General features: G+C 43.7%; 1 protein-coding gene across 6 annotated transcripts in view; it reads left to right on the top strand.

Annotated features, from left to right (window-relative positions):
• Positions 1-23,348, top strand: part of Cacna1d (calcium voltage-gated channel subunit alpha1 D) — a 333,084-nt gene that overhangs the window by 223,988 nt on the left and 85,748 nt on the right. For 3 of the 6 annotated variants that reach the window (XM_090320966.1, XM_090320957.1, XM_090320948.1), the window contains exons 10-16: positions 10,685-10,772; positions 11,023-11,082; positions 12,053-12,079; positions 17,006-17,166; positions 18,014-18,239; positions 18,349-18,556; positions 21,974-22,094. In XM_090320966.1, coding sequence (XP_090177092.1) covers positions 10,685-10,772; positions 11,023-11,082; positions 12,053-12,079; positions 17,006-17,166; positions 18,014-18,239; positions 18,349-18,556; positions 21,974-22,094 — 891 coding nt within the window. The remainder of the gene's footprint in view (positions 1-10,684; positions 10,773-11,022; positions 11,083-12,052; positions 12,080-17,005; positions 17,167-18,013; positions 18,240-18,348; positions 18,557-21,973; positions 22,095-23,348) is intronic. The other 3 variants (XM_090320974.1, XM_090320995.1, XM_090320984.1) reach the window with 1 other exon arrangement.

Raw genomic sequence — 23,348 nt, 5'->3', positions numbered from 1 at the left:
GGCCATTCTGGGATGAGAGCCAAAGATGACTTTTTTTTTCTTCCTGGAGAGTCTTACATGTAGCTCCTGTTGGGGACTCCTGAATGTTTTTAATGTTCTCAGTGGCTGAATATCCCACTGACCCAAGCATTGAGAGGAGGGAGTCAGACTGGGAATGGCAGTCAAGTCTCCGGCTGAGCTGTCTGGTGACAAGAGCACTACTTTCTGCATTCTTGGACTATTTCAAATATCAGTTCTGTAAATTTACTGTTAGAAAGCTAGTGCTACACAATCATTTGAATGACCAACATTCTCTTGGGAGTTAGCTTCCACGCATTTGGGTAATTTTTTTTCAAGGATAATTTATTTAACTTTTTGCTGAGCTTCAAGTTTTTTTAAGAATCTCTGCCAAGTCTCACAGTGATTTTTTAGACGTATGCAGCTGCTTGTGAGTTAACAATGGAGTTTTTCTAGGGCTATTAAAATCTAGAAGCCCAAAATTCTATTTTAAACTCTTCTCATTGTTGGTGATTAGCCTTTTTTGGGGGGAAAAAAGCATTAAAAATAATGAAATCATATTAAAGGGAGCTCATTCTAAAACTCAATTCACCCCCCCCTCAAAAAACAAGCCAGGGGAGCTATTAACAATCAGTAATCCCTTTAGTCATATTTGATACCCATAGAAAAGGAGGCTACCTGAACTCCAGCTGCCCATAGGGCTGCCTATCTTTTGTTTCCTCCATGGTCTTAGATCCTGTGGGCATGGCCCTGCTCTGGTCCCAGGACTAGGTGCACAAAGTTGCCTGGCTTCTTGCCTTTTGTCCCCTTCCACCTGGTTGCCTTTTCCTGCATTGTTTGTCTTAGGAATAGGCTGAAAACCAGGCAGGTATCAATATTTGAAACAGTACTTGGTTGGTTTTATTTAAAAATTTTGATGTATTTAAACTACTTTTAGCAGGGTGTCAGTAACTCTTGCCTATAATCCTAGCTACTTAGGAGGCTGAGATCTGAGGATTGCAGTTCAAAGCTGTCCTGGGTAGGAAAGTTTGTGAGACTCTTATCTCCAATTAACCATCAAAATAGCTGGAAGTGGAACTGTGGCTAAAGTGGAAAAGCGCTAGCCTTGAGCACAAGGGCTCAGGGACAGTGCCAGGCCCGGAGTTCAAGACCCCAGGACTGGCCAAAACCAAAACATAACAAACAACAAGCCCCTACTTTTACTACAAACTACTCCAGAGGAAAAAGAAGTCCTCCATTATAAATACTCAATTAAAAGTTGTAAAGGAAAAACAAAAACCCAGCCGTGAGTGGCATATGGTGAACATATATAATTACTTGCCCTCACTGGAATGGGTACTGGCCATGCTGCCACTGGGAAGGCTGTCTGGGGGCTGGGAGGAGGAGGGGCCGGCTAGCCTTGGGATCCACAGCCTAATTGGATGTGGTCACTACTTTCTAGTGTGGGAACAGTCATCTGACATGGGACACCCTTGGTGGGGGAAGCGAGAGAGGGGGAATTTAAAGCAACTGCTGTTTTCAAAGGCTACTTCTGTCTGTCATTACCTTCAGCCTCCATATACCATGGAAATGAAGAAATGCATCTGTCCAGTCAGGTCTGTGGAATTCCAAGTCAAGATTGCTTTTATTTGTTCTCTATTTTTATCAGGAAGATACTATAATCGTTGTATAGAATCAACAGAACCCTTTCTTCCTTCTTATCCTTGGAAAGAAGTAGACTGAGCTTGGAGCTGCTTTTAGGCATCTGTATTCAGAACACAAGATTTGGGGCTTACACAATGTGCCACTGTGTGTTCCTACTGTAAGCTGTTCAGCCCAGGTCGTTTTCCCTGAACTTGTGCCAGAGACATCTTTTCATGCAGTCAAAGCAAATTTGGGGCTGTTTTCAAGTTGTCATTATAAAAAACTACTGTATTTGTGCATAGCTTCAGGTAATAGAGCCTTGCAAGGACGAGGCTCTGAGTTTAAGACCCAGTATCACCAACAAAAACAAACAAACAAAAGAAACCCACTGTGTTAGACTATATACTCTACAATACTTGACCTCTACTTCACAGCAGTGACCAGGGCAATTATTGTGTTTTGGCAGGTCTGATTAATCTTCCTCAACCATAAGACCTTGAACTCTGTGGCACAGGTCAGGGTAGGTTTTTGCTCTTTACTGTGGCTGGCATCAAGCATAACATTTGCACACATGTGAGACTAGAAGACCCGAAAGTCATTTGAAAGGACATGGAATGATAGTATTTGTTAGGTGCTTTCTGTGCACCAGATAGTCTTTTAGGAGCTACGGGTATAAGAATATTCTTACTCCTCACAAAGCTTTGTGAGAAAGAAATCCCACGGGTAAGGAAAACAAGCACAAAGAGGTTAGTAGACCCCCAAATAGATGGGGCAGATTAGGAGAGAGAGATGCGAAGCATTGACAGAGCATGCCCGTCTTGTATTACATCCTTGACTAGTTGGAAGTTGTGTCCCCAGGCCCTTGCCAGCTCCAATGCTTACTCTTGGGCCATTCTGCTACTGTCTTTCCCTTTCCTGGAGCATATGGCTTCTACTCTAAACATTCACTAGTTTGATACGGTTGTAGGATCACAGAGTCGCAAGAGGTTAGAGATCCTAGAATTACTTTTTCTTGTGACCTGATGGCCATAGATTTGCAGTAGTAATGAGAATAATTATGGATAGCCATGCCTTGCCAAAGCCGAACAGGCTTCTTGTATTACCTTATTTGCCATTTTCCTCTTGTTATAACACCCTTACAAAATATATTCATGTCCTAAAATATAAACAATATATGGAAACACATACAAAATCATATACATATGTTTAGTATGTATATACCATAATAAATACATAGAAGTTATATCATACATAGAAGTTAGATCCCATAGTAGAACATCTCTGAACAACTAACTGACGGTTTACAAGATGATTATCAGGAACCTGAAACATGTCCTCACTTAGTGGGTAAAATCTAAAAGGAGAGGAGTAAACAGATGGAGAGAGGAATGGTGGGTGAATATAGTTATAATGTATACACATGATGGTGGAACCAGGAAACTTGAGATGGGTGTGGATGGGCCAGATGGAGAAAGAGAATGATGGAAGGGATAACAACTGACCAAGATGCACTGTACACATAAATAGACATGTTCAATTGAAGACAGGATTTCACTCAGTTTCCCAGGCTGGCCCTTGACTTTGTAATCCTTCTGAATCAGTCTCCAGAGTAGTTGAGATTACAGGCATGAGCCACCAAAGCTGGCCTAGAATAGATTCTTCAAAACAGGTTTGTGTGTAGTAGCTGTAATGTGTAACCTCTTCCCTTTGGATCCTGAACTGTAAATCACTGTGCAGGAGGAGGACGGTTTGCAGGTGTGTATCAGAGGCCAGAGTCCTGTGTAAGACAGCCTTTGGGCTTGCATTGGGAAGGTCTGCAGCTGGCCCTCCAGGCCTATCTTGGCCCCCTTGTTTGAATTGCTCTTGCTGCTCTCTGCTGTACTGTAATGAAATTGCCTGTGTTCAACCTGAAGGAGTCACATTGGCTGACTTGCTAAAAGAGGATAAGAAGAAAAGGAAGTTTTGCCGCTTTCGTCAACGCAGGGCTAAAGATCACGGTAAATTATTGAGACTGAACTTTCTCTCCACAAGGCTCTCTGCCCAACATCTCTGATTCCTTTTCCTTGCACATAGGCATTGTGTGAAAAGCGTGTGTCATGTGCTATGTTTGAAAGATGCCTATGTTTTAATTGCTTGCATTTTTGTTTGGATTATTTTTTTTTACATTTGTCCATGCCATTTTGTTTTGTCTGAAAGTGTGTGCTCTTACCAGGATGGCTTTGCAGTTTCCTCTTTGTTTGAACTGTACCTTATAAAGAAGCAGCTGAACCAACTCAGAAAATTCATTTGATTCTGCATGAATGTTCTTAGACTGGAAGACAGACATTTGAAACATGTTTCCTCAAATAATGTTTTAAATTTAAACTGTTTAATAATTCCAATAATACTATTTGATTTTTTTTCCAGTACACATGTTTCAGATGACTTTTTGGTCTTCTAGTCTCTATCTGTTTAGGACCATTCTAAAACTAGAGTGAAATTAAAAATAGGCTTGTGAGATGCAAAGAGTTTTTGCACATTTGCCTTTGAAGTAGGTTCATGTAAGACACAGTTTGATTTCAAGCTATGTCCTGAATCAGTGTGTACCAGATCCTCATCAGAACCACTGGGCCAGACAGTCAGAACTTGTTACCACACAGGCAGCCTGCTCAGCTCTTCCCAGATCACTACTGGACAAAGCTGTACCATCAAGATAGGCCTTGGTCAGGAACAGGAAAAACATTGGAGAAGATTTTCACTGAAGAGGTGCCAAGTTAGTTACTCGAAGACACATTGCACTGTTTTCTTTTGTTTTTACTTTTTGTTGTTGTTGGTTTTTTTCCTGAAGTAGTTAGTGCCACCTATGAGAATGCTGAGCTCAGATGTTAAGGGGGTGACTGAGAGCTGTGTTGGTATCCAGAAGGCCTAAAGAAGGAAAGGCCTGGAAAGACTGTCAGTCTAATGGAAGGCACTCCCCATGCTATAACCCTGACAAGAGGGAGGTGAGGAGCCTGACTCGGTGATGACTTAGGGCAGTGACTGGGCTGGCTTACAGAGCATTAGGTGTGTGCAGAGGCTGCCTTGGGTGTCATTTTTGAAGACCTCCACCTGTAAGACATGCTTCAGCTAAGCAGGAGATGCTGTCACAGAATAAGAAAAAACGGTCTAAGACAGCTCTGGTAAACAAAAGTGAAGTTGGTAAAGTGAACTGAGTGTTTTCTATCTGCAGAAGAGAGAAAGCTCCATGTTAGGTCCCCCTCCCAAATGAAGGCATGTGTTCTGTGACTTCATGGAGATCCTTGTAGCATCTCCATTCATTTTTTGAGATGTATGGAGAGAGGAAGCAGCCTAATATTTTCAATAAATTAACCTCATTTTACATGGGGAATGGTTTCATGTTGCCTGAATTTTCCAGGGACTGAAGGACCCTGATTGTGCTGGCATCTGTGGCAGGGGCCATTGGGAACATTGGCTGCTCTTAATCACACACAAAGAATTTTCAGTCAGGGCACAGTGCTTGCTTTAGATGTGGACACCTTGGTCTGGCCTTGACCCACATTCTCCTTGAAAAGTCTGGCTGCCTTATAGCAATGAGAATCCTTCCCTCTGTGTTAAGTGTGTCAGCTCTAGCATTGTGCACATGCCTTTGGGGTTTAGCATGGAGGCTCTGTTCATGTTCATCCTGAAAATAAGATGAACATACAAGATTTTGGCTTCCAATTTCCTGGCCTCCACCCAGGAAGGTAGTCCCAGTTTTTCTACTATTCATTTGTTCATCTTAAACCCCTTCCCCTCTTTTGAAGCTGTTAGGTCATGGAAGAAATGCTAAAGAAACCCCTGAGTTTCAGTAAAGAATAAATGAGACTGCGAGGCTCAAAGACTCAGGTCATCTGTAGTGATGCTTTGGATTTAGAAGACAGCGGACTCGGCTAGGCATATCACCAGCCTTCTTATTGGGCGTCTGTGCCTAGAGGACCAAGGTCTCCTGAGGCTAGCTGCAGACTGGACATCCACCCATTCTGTGCCATGTTCTATTCTCTGGGCATTTGACCTGGAACGGACATGAAATCAGTCCTACAGGTAGACTTGGAACTCCCCACTACCTTCCTGAGGGTGAGGGGCAATGGCTACCATGTGTTTCTTTGCCCCTTGTCTATTTGTGGAGCTGGGAGAGTATAAATGAGTTTCCTCAGTTGCTGGTGGTAAAACAAGAAAGTTCATGGGTATTTATTTCCTTTTCTTGCCAATATAGCAGATCGGAGGTAAGTGGATCTTAGAGATGATGCTATTTCACAGCAGCTTTTATAGCTCACATAACTAAACACAGGTAGAACAAACATTGTCTCTAATTGTACCTAATAACATGCAGCAAGCTTTCCTGACAAATCTTCTAGTCTTTGACCTCATTAGCCTCCATCAGCTTCCATCACTGAAGGAAATATCATTTTGAGCCTACTTGCTTGAAGGTATAGAGGTGTGTGTGTGTGTGTGTGTGTGTGTGTGTGTGTGTGTGTACCTCTGAACTCAGGCAGATTGTCCTGAAAGTGGGTGACAAAGTCACTTGTTGGTGAAAGGGCTGGTGGTTGTGCTGGTTTACATTGTGCATCCAGATACACTGCAAGATCGTAAAGAGAAACTTGACCAACAGCCACAGAAAGAGCTCTAAGTGAGGCCCAGCTCAGGCTGGCCCGCTGCACAGTCGTTCACAGCACTGAGTGTTCTCAGTACACCTCCATTCCAAGCCCCAGGGTCTTTCCTGGAGCACTCCCCTGAGACCCCTAGAATAGATTGCAGTGTGCAGGCCCCTAGCTACTCCAAATTGTTGGTGGACAAATTGCAATGCAAGTCAGCATCCCATGACAGATGACAGATTTGTCCTAATACCTGATTTCTCTCAGATGTGCTGAAAACAGTTTTTAAGTATATAGAAGGAAAGAAAGTGCCACAGCAAAGCTGGGCAGTCTTCTAGGATGTGTCGGGGGAAAAGGACTTGGAACTTCTCCCCACATAGGTAGCCATGATGAATTCCTGCAGGAGGGATCATAGGGGATGTGAGGGGTCTTCCTGCAAGACACCTGTCAATACTTACCACCAAGTCCCCCTCCCCCAGAGGGGACAGATAGGACCCTGCATAGAGCAGTCATGATGCCATGGCAGTGGTTAGGAAAAGGCCTTTTGTTCTAGAAAATTATCTGTGGTTTATTTAGGTGGATATTTGTAACTTTCCTTCTGACTTGTTATTAATGACATTCTAGTCATCACCAGTACAGTTTAATATTTGCACTGTCTCCAATTTACTGGTCTGAGCTCCTGATGTCATCTACCTGTATGCTAAGTTCTAGGAGTTAACAAAGATCAGGATGGCAAAAAAAATATGCAGATAATTACTAGATTTGTTTGACTTTGGAACCTCTGATTTGTGGAGCTTTAGGTATCTGTCAATGACCCATTCCAGTATATGTACGAGTACGCCATACCATGTGAAATGAACCCCCAGTAGGAATCAGAATTTCCCATATGTGAGCTGTGCATCCCGAGGCAAGCTGGCGAGCTCTCATCTTTAATATCTAAGTTTGTGACCGTTGAACCCTTCTTGTACTAGCAGTTTACAGTTGGTGTGTCCTGATTTTTAAACATGCATATGAAATTTTATTGCAGTTAAATGAAGCAAGACTCATCTGAATTGATTAACAATTTAAAAAACTGAATAGCACAGTTGAAGGGTAAAATGTCTTCATGGTCAAACAAGGTCATTGGTTCTACTCACTGAGCCTGTTGGAAAGGAACTGCTCTTTCTCCTATGTTGAGGAATGTAGGGTAACAACAGATCCCAAGGCTGCCAGGACCCCTGTTGAAAGTGGCAATAATTTGGGGCTTCCATCTAGATGAGTATCTGTCTCCAGAACTAAATGAGGTGGCCCAATTCTAGCAAGCCACTGCCCTTGTCCTCTGCTGAGCCCTGGCAACGTCATTTCTGGAAAAGATTTATTTATTGTGTGCCAGTAGCTCTGTAGGTGTCAAATAATTGATGGCAAAGTCACTGCCCCTACAACAGGCTGAGTTAGACAATGACTCAATTTAAAGGAAAAAAAATGCAAATGAAGAATGATGGCCAAAGCTGATTCAGATGTATAGAATCCCCATACCATGATTGTAGCAGTCAGAGCGAAATGATCCTTGATTGGGTCACTTTGCTTGCAGAGAGCTCCAGGTGAGTTTCTGTGAGCTGATGGTCGCAGCTCGCACTGGTGTGCCTTACTTACCATCCACGGCTGGGGACCTGAAGCTCTGTACGTCATCCTATCCAATCCTGCCCACAGCTCATGAGGTGAGTAGGTATTCCTCACTTACAGATGAGGAAGTGTAGGCCTGACAAAGTTGAATGAGAATCGGGAGTGGGGGAAACAGTGTGTAAAAAGCAACATACTCATTGCTTATGTAACCCCTCTCTGTTTATCACCTTTAGCAAAAAAGCAGTATGGAGTCAAACTCAGATCTAGCCAACATAGGAATTTGTTCTCAGCACTTTTCCACAACACCTGGGAGTGGAGTCAGCTGCTAGAACAGGACTGTCCTCAAGCATGGAGCAGTCTAGACTTAGGGCCACATGACTCTTGGCCTCACTCAGTCACTGCCAGAAGAACTGGCTTCTCTTTCTCCCCTTTGTCTTATTCACTAATAATTATCACAGATCCAGAAGGTACCAAAGGATGTGTCCCCTCCCCCCTCCATAGGTAGTATGTCATTTATCTGTTTCCATCAGATTGTTTGGAAAAGGAAGCTTTAGGAATAAAACACAACCCCCTGGTACAGGTATCAGTAAGAGCTACAACCCCCGATAGTAAAAGCCTCCGAAATTTGATCTAGTCCAAAGTTCATTCTATATGATGAATAGTAGGTATTAGAGCTATTTTGCAGAGATGGAAATGATGATGAAATTGATTAGTATTGGGTATTAGAGATATTTAGCCATTAGAGACAGTAATGGTGATGAAATTGGCATTGTCATTTTGTCCATGGAAGGAGCTGAATGACTCCAGGAGGAGAGTGGGCAGCGCGGGGCTTGTGCTGCCTCAGCCTCTGACCACCTTAGTCCCTGAAGTAACCATCCAAATCTGCACAGAGAGACCCACCCCAGTGGTGATTTGCAGAGCGTCTTTGGGTGTGATTTTCTTTGTGTAGTATCTTTTTTTTTTTTTTTTTTGTGAGTCCCAGAACTCAGGGCCTGAGCACTGTCCTTGGACTTTGTCAAGGCTAGAGCTCTACCACTTGAGCCACAGCACCACTTCTGGCTTTTTTTCTATGTATGTGGTACTCAGGAAATGAATGCAGGTCTTTGTGCATGCTAGGCAAGCACTCTACTACTAGCCCACCCTCAGGGCCTTGTGCAGTCTCTTCAGGGAAAGGGAATACTGTGAGAAGGACCTACAACCATCAGTTTAACTTTCAGGATTTAAGTCTTCCTGCTGAAGTCAGAGCATTGAAAGCCCAGAAGACTGAGTTCCATGCTGAGGATGGGCGGGGGGGGGGGGGGGGGAGCGCAGAGATAAGAGATAGGGAAGAGGTGGTAAGAGAGGGTGAATGTGTATCTCAATGGCATTTTTGTTGTTGTTGTTGTTGTTACAATATTTCCCATGATTAGATAATGGATTTTTTTTGTCTTTCCCTGTCCCCTCTCTGGCCCCCGCCCCCCCCAGCCACCAAAGAGTAATGCGAAAGATTTTGTTTCTTTAAACCTAAGGAAAAAAAAGGCTGTTCTTTGAGTGCCGGCAGTATGAGAAGAGCCTGCAATCCAACTCATATGGCCGTAGCTTCTGAAACCCGCACCTGGACGGAGATGTTTATGTTCCCACCAAGGCAGGGCTCAGTGCCTCCTCACAAGAAGAAAGGGATCGAGGGTCTCCTGTACCCTAGAAAAACTTGCTTCTCAGACCTCTGAGAGTGGGTTCCGCCATTATCATTGTTGTTCATTTTATTGTGGCTGTCCCTGAGCCAGCAGCCACACAGCCTCAGAAAGAACCGCTCACCCAGGTTGTCTCCCTTGCCACTCGGGGTGGCCTCATTGTCATAGCATTTCAGGAACCATCACCACCATTTTCTTTTTACAGACTGAAAGTATCTTCACTAAAAGGGGTCTCTTGCCCACAGAGGGATGCTTCCTTCTGTAAGATCTCTAACTGTTACACACCTCACAATTATACCAGGAAAGCCATGTGTTTGGGGTCCATGTGTCTTGCTTGACAGCCCTCTCACCCCACGGCAGGCTCAGTCCTCCATCTCTTATACACAGCAGTGACGTAGGTGTTGAACCTGGAGTGGGGGCAGTTGTCTGTCGCTCACCTTTCTTCCAGATGGACATCCAGATACTGGTGGGTGCATCTGTACATTTCCCCCACATTTGTGCAGAATCTTGGCATGGAAGAGGGAGCACCACTGAGGCCCAGAGACCTCAGTGACTTGGAAAACACAGCCAACCCTACCCCATTCATTGGTTGGAAAAATTCTTTCCCTCCCTTCCGCTTGCCTTTCCTTAGCCCTTGGTACTCTGTTTTCTTGGAAAGAATTTGGTGCATAGTGGCTTCCACTTCAGCAGAACTTTAGATGTTGGTGACTTAGCTGAAAGCGAGCAGGGTTTCTGGCTTTTAAAAAAGATTGTGTGCGCATGGTACCTTGACTCATTCCCTTCCCTGTCTTTAATAGCTCTTCTCCTTCAGTGTGTTGAACCTAATTTGTTTATGAGGTATTGGGTGTGGTCATCTACTCTACTCCCCGGCACCCAGTATACCTGTAAATGAGGTGTTTGGGTGGCTTCCCAGTATGACCTGGAGAAGGGGGGGGGGGGATAGGCCTATACTGGGCCCTGCAGCAGGACTCTGGCCCTGAAAACTCTGGTCTAATGGGTGGGGTACTTGACTCTCTCAGCAGCTTCTAGAAGCAGAGGCTTGACTGCTCAGCACTGCCTAGATGAGGCATGTCTCTGAGGATGCTTTGTTCCTGCTTCTCTAGCTCATGAGGGTCTGGCCTACCCCCTGCCCCTCAAGTCTCCTCCCAGCGTGTTCTCTAAAGCCTGTTCTTCTCCCCACAGCTAGTATGCCTACCAGTGAGACTGAATCTGTGAACACCGAGAATGTAAGTGGTGAGGGCGAGGCACAGGGCTGCTGTGGAAGTCTCTGGTGAGTGTGGAGGCTGCTCTCCTTCCTCCTCCCCCCACTACCCCATGCTATGTTGTCTTGGAAATGTAAGGGTGAGAAGTCACTCCAGATCACAGGGGAGCTCTAGGATGGTGGCTTCAGGTGCAGGTGGAAGGTGGGCCCCTTCCTATCATCCCAGACCCCAAGTATTTCCAGACTTTCACAAGCCTCTTACTAGGAGATGAGTTCCCCAGGGGCCAGTTAACCCAGGCCCCCACTGTGTGTTCACTAGGTGCTGGTGGAAAAGAAGAGGTGCGGCCAAGACGGGGCCCTCAGGGTGTCGGCGGTGGGGGTAAAAGTTGAATTCTTCTGGTCTGGTTTGGTATCTGCATTGGAGGAGGAGCTTGAATGGCAGAGTTGCTTTCCTTCACCCATTGGACCTCCATTCTTGTGGCTGGATGCAGAGGGGTTGCGCCCTTCTGCTCCTGGCACCCTTATCTTGGAACCCCATGCCACTCTGTCCTAACCATGAAAGATGCCATCCCATTAACACCACTGGCTGTTCTGTTTCCTAGATGATTTGGGCTGCAGCACTGGGGAGCTGGGGGAGGAGTGGCAGGCGTGTGCTAAGAATCACTTGCTTTGGGAAGCCCTGTGCTGTTTGGTTTGCTTTCTGCCGGCATCCTTTTTCTTATCTCTCTAAATGACAGGTGTCATTTTTAAAAGAGCTCAATCTTTTTTTTTATGGTAGAGTTTCCTAAAAATGATGTGTTATAGCAGAGTAGTTTGTGAAGTGATTTTTGCCTCTGTTGTGTCCTTCCTACATACATCATCATGAAGTAAGCAGAGAATGCGTTTGTCTTAGCCCCATTTTACAGATGAGAACACTTAGGCTGAAAGGCATGCTGTTTTGCTCAACCTCGCTAGCTAGTGACTAGCAGAACCAGGACCCCAGGTCTGGTGCTCCTTTTCTAACAGCCATACTGCTATTGAGTTGGGTAGCCGGGCCGCACACCGGAGAATGGCCATACACTGGCTTCAGTTTGGGGTGGCAAGAGAAGAACCCCTGGCATGGGTGCTATTGCCAGGGTGCTCTGGGAATGTTGCTGAGAATCTTCCCTTGCCCAAGCACTCAAGGGTGCTCCGCCCTCTGGCCTGGCAGTGCCCCCCGTATCTGCTCTTCCCTGAACCCTCCTGGTCTGCTGCAGTCATTGGGGGGTGGGGAGCTTTTGTGCATGGCTCTTACTACAGCTCCACAGGAGTGGCTGGCAGCTGAGGCCTTCCAAATCAAAATCTTAACTTTGTTTTTCCTTTTCTTCCAGTCAAGCCATCTCCAAGTCTAAACTCAGGTTGGTGTCTTCTTTTTCTTTTTTTTTTTAAGCTTGTATGTGGGATTTTGTGTTTTAAATTCTGTCTTTTACATAGACTTGTTTCTTTAGACTTAAGATTTACTCAGTAGATTGTAACATGGATACTGGATTTAGTCGGTCCAGTAAATATTACAACCTGCCTTAGTGGGGCAACAGTAGAATCAGTTGTCTCAAACCAACAGGACAGAGCAATGAATAATAATTTACCTCCAGATCCACCTTTCATTCACTTCTGTAAGCTATAACTTGTCACCCCCCCCCAAAAAAATGAATTTTTCTGCAGAAGAGAGTTCTGTTAATATGTTTCTTGATCTGGATGTAGGTTACCCGTTCAGCTGGTAAAGCTTATTGAGCCATATGCCTTGTTTGTTGTACTTTTTGATATGTTTTATTTTTCAATTAGAAACATTTCCCTACTAAATTCAATGGACAATGGTACTAAGTATAAATTATAATTAAGAATTTTAAAAGGAAATAAAATCTTTGTGACCTTGGTTTAGGAAGAGTTTTCTTAAGATACACTGCATGACACAAAAATTTGATAAACTGGTCAAATATAAAGATAAGCTATAGACATGGATAAAATATTTAGACACTACATTGCTAAAATGTTGGTGCCGTAAATCTATGTGAATGTATATGATATGTATAAGGATAATAATAAATAACAAAACGTCAATAACAAAAATATACAAGAGATTTTAACAGGAATATTACCAAAAGAAAGATATAGTGGCAAAGAAGCATGTGAAATGACCATCATTCGTTATGAAAATGCCAAAATCCCACAATTAGACACTACTGTATACCTATCAGGGTGGACCACATTTGAGTATCTGACAGTGGCAAGTTCTCACAAGTTCTGATCGATGGGTGTTTTTGGTATGGGGTTTTTGTTTTATTTTGTTTTGTTTTTGGTCATAGAGCTTGAACTCGGCTGGCCACTGTCCCTGAGCTCTTCAACTCAAGGCTAGCACTCTATACCACTTTGAGCCACAGTGCCACTTCAGTATTCTATTGGTTAATTGGAGATAGAGTCTCATGGACTTTTGTGCCAGGGCTGGCTTTAAACTGTGATCCTCAGATCGCAGCCTCCTGAGTAGCTAAGATTACAGTTGTGAGCCACCAGCACCCAGCTCAGTGGGTATTTTCATACAGTGCTAGTGGCCTTGTTAAACAACATGGCTATTTTGAAAAAAAAATTTAGTTGTTCCTATAAATTTTAAACATTAGTTACAATATGGTCTCACAATCCCATCCTGAGGTATTTAAATAAGAGAAATGGAGATAGATGCCCCCACAAAAAAAAGTTACACAAATGTTTACAGCATTTTACTCTATGTAGTCAAAATGGGAAGTAACCCAAACATCCATCAAATGATGAATGGGTAGATCAACTGTGGTTTCTCCATATGGTAGAATACTACTTAGCAAAAAGAAGAAAACTGCTTGTGTGGATAACAACATGGATCAATCTCAAAAGCATGTCAGTATTTCAGAACAAACAGAGAGAAAACAGATCGGTAGTCACCAGGCTGGAGAAGAAGGTGGGCTGGCTACAAACAGCCGTGAAGGAACTTTTTGGGGACAGAACTGCTCTATGTTCTAGAGTCTTCAGCTCCCATTTCCTGCGTGGGAGTTAGGAGCTACTTGTCTCCTTTTGTATTTTGTCCTTTATAGCACTGTCATACTAAAATGAATACCTGCTAAAACAGAAAGGAGGGAGGGAGACAGGAGACGTTCTATTTATCTACAAGGAGTAAACTTGACCATATGTAAATTTTGCCTCAAACCTAACTTTAAAAAAAATTGTATGTTGGGACCAGTAGTATGGCTTAGTGGTAGAATACTTGCCTACCATACATGAAAACACACATTTCTTGGTACCACATACATAGAAAAAGTTGGAAGTGTACTATGGCCCAAGTGGTACAGCGCTAGACTAGAGAAAGCCCAAGGACAGTGCCCAGGCCCTGAGTTGAATTCAAGCCTTGGGACTGGCAAAAAAAAATATATATATATGTTTGCAGTTACTTAAAAACCTGTGGAATTTGGCATTTGCCTCAATGTTGACATCCCATGTTCCCCACTTCGTAGCTATGCTAGACTCTGCTTTGTTTTCGGAGCTTCACTTCTTAGGGTTTTTTTTTCTCCCTTCAGTGCCTTTGGCCATACATTCTCCATGAATTGTCCTTCTCATTGCCTCTAAAAACAACTTCTAGTTATTTATTTAGATCTGGCCCAAATCTGTTTTTCAGGAAAAACTTCCTTGACTTTTCCAAAAAGCATTTGTGTTAGGGCTAGAGGCATTGCCTCAGTAGAGGCATCTACATATCAAGTATGAAGCTCTGAATTCAAACTCAGTAACACCAAAGAACATCTGGGTCTCTTTCCTCCTTGCTCCTGTACTTAGAATCTGGGCTGAGCACTTAGTACTTACTATAGTCCCATATACTTTTAAGGACCAAGGACCCTAATACCATGCCTTTTTCATCTCTGTGTACCTGGCACCAGGCATGTGCCTGGCACATAGTGCTCAGCAATACTGCTTTCTTGCAAGAACGGGCTTGATTAAACAGGCCACTCAGGGCCCAAGCTGAAGGTCCTGAAAGTTTGTAAGAGAAGGGCATTAGGGTCTTCTGATTGTAGAAGATATGCGTGCCTGTCCCTACAGTGCAGGATAGACCAGGGTAGGGTCTTTACAGACCACCTTGCTTCCTTTAGCCGAGTCAGCATTCCTAGAGTCTTAGAGACCTTGACGAGTCCTTGGCAGAGTTTTCCTGGTCCTCACACTCCTAGCTGTTTTTCCAGTGAAAAGTGCACTGCACAAACAAACATAGAATATACCTTGCTGGATCCAGATGTTGGGGAGGAGGTAGTATAGCTTTTTCTTTGCTCACTCCCTGGATTATACTTCTATTTAAAAAAAAAATTATTATAGGACTGGGCATGTGGCCTAGTGGTAGTGTGCTTGCCTAGCACCTGGGTTCAATTCCTTGGTACCACGTACATAGAAAAAGCTGGAAGTGGTGCTGTGGCTCAAGTGGCAGAGCTCTAGCCTTGAGCAAAAAGTGTCCAAGGACAGTGCTCAAGCCCTGAGTTCAAGTCCCAGGACTGGCAAAAAAAAGTGAAGTACAGGTGAGTTATAGTTCACATGAGTTGTGTAATGACTACATTTCCTTTTGAGCAGTGTCACCCCCTCCCTCATTCTCTCCCAGCTCCTCTGCTCCCGCTTCCCTCCCCCTCAAGTTGTACAGTTCATTTCCAGCACGGTGTCCAGTGAGTTTCACTGCTGACCCTCTTCACCCTTTGCCTGGCCAAGTCTGTGCTTCCCTGTCCCCTCCCCAAATCAGATAAACTTAAAAAGGGCATAGAAATCAAAACAGCCACAGAAGGGAATAAACCAAAGGTAAAAGGAAAGAAGAAAAGAAGAAGAACCACAAACAGTATAATAAAACAAACCTCTTATTTCCATTAAGCACCATTTTATATGATCTTATGCACATAGCTATTGAGCCCTTGAGATCCTCTCCTAAGACTACCCTCCTTAGTTCTCCCTATGTTAATGTTAAGACTGCTGTTTAATCATGCCTAGGTATTCTTTTTTTTTTTTAAGTCTAACAACATGGCTGAGTCAGCCAGGACTGCAACATGGACGTAGCTTGGATTTTTCTCTTGAATTGAAGCCCTGGAGGAAGTGTCCCCACAGCTCTGTCACCTAGGCAGCAAACCACTCTTGGTGGCAGCAAGTGTTTTCCACACAGACAGGCTGAGGGAGAGAATATTTTTCCTAATTAAAAACAGGAACTAGGAGTGAGTAGAAGACAGGCTTTGTGTCTGTTTGGCTGTGCTACTATTATTTATTATGAAAACATGATTCAATATTGGATCTTCCCCTAAAGGTATGTTTTTGAGCATCACTCGATAGAAAGGGCACCTGATGACTCAACTGCCAGGCTCCAAAAGAACCTCAAAGATCTGAGTAAGAACAGAAAAACTTCCTCAACAGAAAAGTATCATTTGGGGCCAGGAGTTTGGCCTAGTGGTAGAGTGCTTGCCTAACATGCACAAAGACCCGGGTTCGATTCCTCAGTACCACATACATAGCAAAAAGCCGGAAGTGGTGCTGAGGCTCAAGTGGCAGAATGCTAGCCTTGAGAAAGTCCAAGGACAGTGCTCAAGCCCTGAGCCCAAACTCAGGACTGGCAAAAAAAAAAAAAAAAAGAAAGAAAAGTATCATTTGGAAGCATTTTTCTGATAAATAAACTGTATGATTTGAGCTGTTCCTTAAGAAGGGTATAAGCTAAGTGGCTCTCTATACAATACCACAAATCCACACATTGTAGAGTGGGTATATAAGCTACATATGTGTGCAGGTGCAGTTTTATATCTGCACATGAATCTATAAATATCTAGATTTTTCCAGATGACAGATTCTGGAGTTATTTATAGCCATATCAAGGAAGCACATGACACAATCAAGTCAAAATTACAATTTTAAAGCTGTATGTCGAGTGATATAACTGGGACAGGAGTGTGGCCTAGTGATAGAGTGCTTGCCTAGCATGCATGAAGCCCTGGATTTGATTCCTTGTTACCATATACACAGAAGGAAAAAAAAGCTGAAAGTGGTGCTGTCCCTTAAGTGGTAGAGTGCTAGCCTTGAGAAAGCTCAAGGACAGTACCCAGACCCTGAGTTCAAGCCCCAGGATTGGCAAGAAGAATAAAAGAAAATAAAAGAATGACATAATTTACATTATGAAATCTGTTTATTTCTCTGCCATTTATTCTCCTTTCCTTCCTTCCTTCCTGACCCTAGTCCAAATCTCTGTTACTCAGTATAATTTATCAGACTATAAGATGCTATATCTGTCATCTAAAGAGCAATGTTTGTTTATCTTTCAGCCGACGCTGGCGTCGCTGGAACCGATTCAATCGCAGAAGATGTAGGGCTGCTGTGAAGTCTGTCACGTTTTACTGGCTAGTTATTGTCCTGGTGTTTCTCAACACTTTAACCATCTCCTCTGAGCACTATAATCAGCCAGACTGGTTAACGCAGATTCAAGGTACAAGTGGAAGCCTTCTGTTTTTTACTCTGAGTTGATTCCTTGGGGCTGACTGCTGCTTAGTATAATCTGATGGGTGTGTAATGAAGTACTGAAACATCGAGTGAAGACTAACTTGGAAGATGGTAAAACCGCCCAAATACAAACCCTGGAGCAGGGGCACAGCCTGTGAGGTGGGATAAACTGGTCATCGTCTTAACCTTCAGATGACCTAGAATCTGTAGTTTAGGAGTTGGAAGGACATTTTTCCTGACCCAGTTAGAAGCCTCACATTTTTAGCACATGGTACTTACTTGCTTCCCTTATTGAAATGCTCAGAAATGGAATGTGTAGAGGAACAGTCTGCCTTAAGTTTGACAGTGTGGGGTTCTCCAGAATACCTCCTTACATCTGTTTTCTGTCTCTCAAGCCTACATGGCAGTATTTCCTGTTGTCTGAAATGATGTTGATAGATGAACACTTCTTGCTCTCGGGTGCCATAAGCGCAAACAAGATAGGTTTGTGTAGGTTTTAAAAATACATGAGATAGTGCCCTAAATGCAGAATCACATGTCTTTAGTGCTGAGAAGTCCCAGAGATTGTGTGGAATCATTTACTTTTCAGTCAGTGAGGCCTGGAGAAATCAAGCAACACCTCCTAGCTCTCCCATCTTGGTAGCAGCAGTGCCAGATACAGCACCTGGCAGACTAAAAGATCATCACTGTCAGTGCCATACTTGTGTTATGAGTGGCATCAGTAGATAAGAGCGGGGCTGGCTTTCTTTCCTGCTGGAGGGAGGTCCCAGGAGAAGTGGAGCCCGAGTGCCCCTCACACACAGCCTGAGGATGGGTGCCCTCTTTCTTTCCAGATATCGCTAACAAAGTCCTCTTGGCCCTGTTCACCTGTGAGATGCTGGTGAAAATGTACAGCCTGGGTCTCCAAGCGTATTTTGTGTCTCTTTTCAACCGGTTTGATTGTTTTGTGGTGTGCGGCGGGATCACAGAGACCATCCTGGTGGAGCTGGAGATCATGTCCCCGCTCGGCATCTCCGTGTTCCGCTGTGTACGCCTCTTGAGAATCTTCAAAGTGACCAGGTAAGGAAGTGCATGTCGTGCCACAGCTACTTTCTGGGCAGGAGCCGGTGGCCGGGCCCAGCCCCGGGCCAGGAGATATTCCTGATTCATACCTCATCTCCGCTTACAGGCACTGGACATCCTTGAGCAATTTGGTGGCGTCCTTGTTAAACTCCATGAAGTCCATTGCTTCGCTCTTGCTTCTGCTCTTCCTCTTCATCATCATCTTTTCCCTACTTGGGATGCAGCTCTTTGGTGGCAAGTTTAATTTTGATGAAACGCAGACTAAGCGAAGCACCTTCGACAACTTTCCTCAAGCACTTCTGACTGTATTTCAGGTGAGTCTCTCCTTCCTTGTTCCCGGTGCGTCGTGAGTAGAAGCTAGGACACCTGCCTCATCGTCTTCTCATAGCTAAGGAATGCATTTCTATTCATGATCTCTGTTAAATTTCATATAAATTATTTTGTGTCATCTCTGGCTGTCTTTGGCAATATGACTTAACATTTTCTCTTAAGACTACTATATAACAAAATAACATACAACAAACCTTTTTGTTTGATTTTATGTGTGATATCTGTAAAGTATCTGCTACAATCTTCTTGTTGTTTAAGCAAGGCAGGTTTATAGTCCTGGTTATAAAATGTGTACGTGAAGACATGAGTTTGGAAACCCAGATACTTTGGGGTATGCCAATGTTGCCAGCCTCTGCCCTTTGCTGTCCTGCCCCTGTGATCAATGAGGACGAGGGCTGTGGGGATCACTGTGCTTTGTAGGCCAGGTGGAAGAAAGTCCTTTCTATGGGTGGCTCTGCCACTTAAGGCACAGTGTACCCTCCACCTCCTTGTCTATAAGCTGAGGTGGGCTGAACGTTCTCCCCAGGCTCTCAGCAGAGCTCTTTCCTTGAGTGAAGCCTGAAAATTTCAGAATGCCGTCTACACTTGCTGCTTTTGTCATAAGGTGTCAGTAATCATTGGTGCCTTGCTGGAGAGGAAGGGAGCCACTGTGGGAAGAGCAGGGGATTGTTTCTATGTCCAGATGAGCAACTGACCCTTTTCTGAAAAAAAGCACAGAAACTAGTGGGAATGACCTATGAGATGCTCACGTGGTCACTTGAGATATATATGGGATACTGCTATAGCAATTGATAATATGCTAGGGCACGATAATATGATTTAGACTTTTAATTATTCTGGCATTGTTTTTTCTAACTTAGCAATGCCTGTGGACTTTTTGTTCTCATATATGCATGTGGCAAAAAATTTAAATGTTAAAAACTGGTTGTTTTTCCTATACAGATGTTAATAATTTCACCTAGGAGGCAACTACTACTAAGAAATTTCCTGGCCAGGAGTTTAGCCTAGTGGTAGAGTGTGTGCCTAGTATGCACAAAGACCTGGGTTTGATTCCTCGGTACCACATACATAGAAAAAAAAAAGCCAGAAGTGGTGCTGAGGCTCAAGTGGTAGAGCTCTAGCCTTGAGAAAGTCCAAGGACAGTGCTCGGGCCCTGAGCTCAAGCCCAGGACTGGGAAAAAAAAATAAAATTCCTGTGTAGTCTTAGAGATGTTATTTGCTCATAGATAGATAAAAGACAGTCTGCTAAAATACCTAGAGATGACTTTACATAGATGTGGTATTGCATCTTTATTTGTTTACTTTTGGTGGTACTAGTGTTTAGACTTGTGGTCTAATACTTGCCAAACAAGCACTCTACCATTGAGTCATGTATTTGTACACATTGCCAGTTACAAGGCTTGAACTCAGGGTCTGGGAACTGTCTTCAGAAGCCTTCCTACCTGGTCTGTAAAAGGTCACCTCCTGCCGGGCACGCTGGCTCATGCCTGTAATTCTAGCTACTCAGGAGGCTGAAATCTGAGGATGAAGGTTCAAAGCCAGACTGGGCACAAAAAGACCTGAGGTTATCTCCAGTTAACCTCTAGAAAACGGGAAGTGGGGCTTGGCTCAAGGGTAGGGTGGTAGACTTGATCGGAAGAGTTCAGGGACAGCGCCCAGGCCCAGAGTTCAAGCCCCATGACCCAACAAAAACAAAAGGTCACCTCCTCCTTTTAAATACTATATAACATTCAGTGGTATGGCTCACCATCCTGCAAATAAGCCATCCCTCACGGATGAGAATTGAGTTGTGTCCAGTCTTGGCTCCAGGTAGTCTGAACACATAGTGAGGCAGATGTGTAGGAACAACACCCCCAAGTATAAATGCTGGTATAAACGATATAAACACATTTCTAATCTTTGGTACCCTGTTGCAGTGCTCACCTTTCAGCTGTGATAACTAGCTCTTGGGGTAATGAGGAGGGAGGGCTCCTTTGCCTCCCTTCCTTCACCTCAGTGGGTGTTCTTAACTGACAGCTGTTGCCCTCTGATGGAAAATGGCATCTCATTGTAGTTTTATCAGGAGTGAAGTTGAATGTGTCTTCCAAGAGCCATTGGTAGTTCATTTTTTGATGTAAAGTTATATCATTTCTAATTATTTCCCCATTTTGTTGTTTGATTATGATCTATAATGGTTTGACCGATTAAATACTTATTCCAGGTAGAAGATAATGGAGCCCTTTTCCTGAAAAACTGTGTTTTGTTAAAATTGCTGTCCCTAGGTGGGTGATGGTGGCTCACTCCTATGTAATCCTAGTTACTCAGGAGGCTGAGATCTGAAGATTGCAGTTCAAAGCCAGCCCGGGCATGAAAAGTCTCTAAGGCTCTTATTGCCAATTAAATCACAAGAAAACAAGAAATGGCTCTGTGGCTCAAGTGGTCAAGTGCTAGCCTTGAACTGAAGAGCTCAGGGACAGCACCCATGCCCAGAGTTCAAGCTCCATGACTGATAAAACAACAACAAAAATAGCTGTCCCTATTCTGTTTCAGGATGGGCTGAATTTTCAAAGATTATTAATAGAAAAGATTAAATTTGAAACTCCGTGTGGTTGATAGTATCAGTTCTTGAGATAGTTTGCAAACTCAACATGAGACTTTTAGAATTCTTTAGTATCAGTTCTTGAGATAGTTTGCATGCAAACTCAATGTGAGACTTTTAGAGTCTCATGGAATGCTATGTAGCAATTTAAAAGGATTAGATGAGCCCACTGACACAGAAAATTTTGAGGAAACGTCTGGGTAAGAAGCTAGTTGCAGAAAATTTCATATAATATGATATACTCTATGCCTAGAAAATCAGAGACAACAGCAGCCTGCCTTTCCTGAGCAGTACACATAAATTTTAATCCATAGATAGATGTACCAGAAAGACTAACATCACTTTATCTCTAAGGAGGGACAGAACCCGAGTTGAATGTTAGCAAAGGGTAGATAAACCTTATATTTAAAGGTCTTTTTTTAATCAATAGAAGAAATACCTCATTTATCTTTGCAAGTAAAAATAATATTTGGGGGCTGGGAGTTTGGCCTAGGACTAAGAGTACTTGCCTAGCATGCAGGAAGACCCGGGTTCGATTCCTCGGTATCACATACATAGAAAAAAGCCAGAAGTGGTGCTATGGCTCAAGTGGTAGAGCTCTAGCCTTGAGAAAGCCCAAGGACAGTGTTCATGCCCTGAGTTCAAGGCCCAGGAATGACAAAAAATAATATTTTGAAGATGGATTTCTATCCTACTTATATTTGGATTTATATTCAATATAAAAGGCAGCTTCAACCAGATTGAAGCAGCCAGGGCAGAGCTGTGGGAGAGCTCCCACGAGGGCTGGCCCCGCTGCTGCCTGAGACTAGCTTTGGCTTCTTAGATCCTGACAGGTGAAGACTGGAATGCTGTGATGTATGATGGCATCATGGCCTATGGAGGCCCCTCCTCTTCAGGAATGATTGTCTGCATCTACTTCATCATCCTCTTCATTTGTGGCAACTGTATCCTTCAGGCCCACCGGGGCTTTGTTTTCATTGCCATTGCCTTGTTTTTTCTTTCTCTGAATTTCCCTGTGGTGATGGTAGAGGGGGTAAGGGGAACATGGATCAATGCCCCTCCCTTGCTGGCTCACTGTCTGCTTTCCCTCAGCACTGCTTGGGTGGGGAGCAGTATAGTGTGAGCAGAGCTCCAGTGGACATTGAGGAATACCAGCTGGTTAAGCAAGTCAAACCAGAGGAAACAGCGCATGTGCTGGTACTGGTGGTCATCTGGCTCAGTGTCATGTCCCCTGTTCATGCCCAGTGAGCCTGGTAGAAAAGGAGAGCCTGATGGTTCTATGGATATTCTTACCATTTTAAGACCCATTTTTTCAGTGGTTTGGCCTCTGCTCCCCATTGCTGACCTGACTGCCTTTCAGTATCGAGTCCAAAGCTTCTAATCACAACGTGTTCGGTATCAAGAGTCCAAAGCTTCTAATCAAGACATGGAACTTTTCTCTGCCTCATTTCACTCCTCTTCCCTGCCTAGATGCACTCTGTAATCCTAGACCTTGGAAATTGGCCCTCAGGTCTGTTTATTTACCTCTGTCACAACCTGCATGCAGATGCCAGTGATGAAGCCATTGTATGGATATTGCCTCTTGATCTTCACCCTTCAGCTTAAAATGTTCTCATTCAGGCCAGATCCCCACAATAATCCTTTGGAAGTAAAAATCTCTATTTGGTTTCTGCCATAATAAACTATGTCATATAAATATCGAGTTGGATACAGTGATAATTTCGTGAGTATGGTCACTACATCACTTTGATTTGCCTCAGCTTGCACAAAGGCAGGTATACATTTGGAAGCCTAGCCATATGGTTCTGGTCCTAGTAGTTCAGCTTAAGAGGATGTGTGGCATTGGGGGAAATGGGCAGATGAGATATGCAGAATTAAAATCCTTTTATGCAAAGTACTTAATGATAATTTTTAAAATGTAAAACAAAACAAAGAAATCTCCCTTCCTCCTCCCCTGCAAAAAAAGTCCTCATTTGAATTCTTCTCCTAAAGAGTCCCTTTAGCAGATTCCCCTTTCGTCTTCTCGAGCACTCTGATGGCAGCTCTTGACTGTGGGAACCTTTGAACAACCCTGCCTATTTGGGAGGATGTATGCTGCAAGGTTCTTCATGAAAACCTCATCTCAGTCTGGAGATGCTCTGCTTGTCCCTAGACTCAGCTTTATTACACCCTCCTCCATGAGCAATCTCTATCCAGTT

The sequence above is a fragment of the Megascapheus bottae genome, chromosome 2 (assembly GCF_031878675.1).
Source record: "Megascapheus bottae isolate mThoBot1 chromosome 2, mThoBot2.hap1, whole genome shotgun sequence".
In the NCBI taxonomy this organism is placed as follows: Eukaryota; Metazoa; Chordata; class Mammalia; order Rodentia; family Geomyidae; genus Megascapheus; species Megascapheus bottae.
This window is presented reverse-complemented; position numbering and strand designations above follow the sequence as displayed.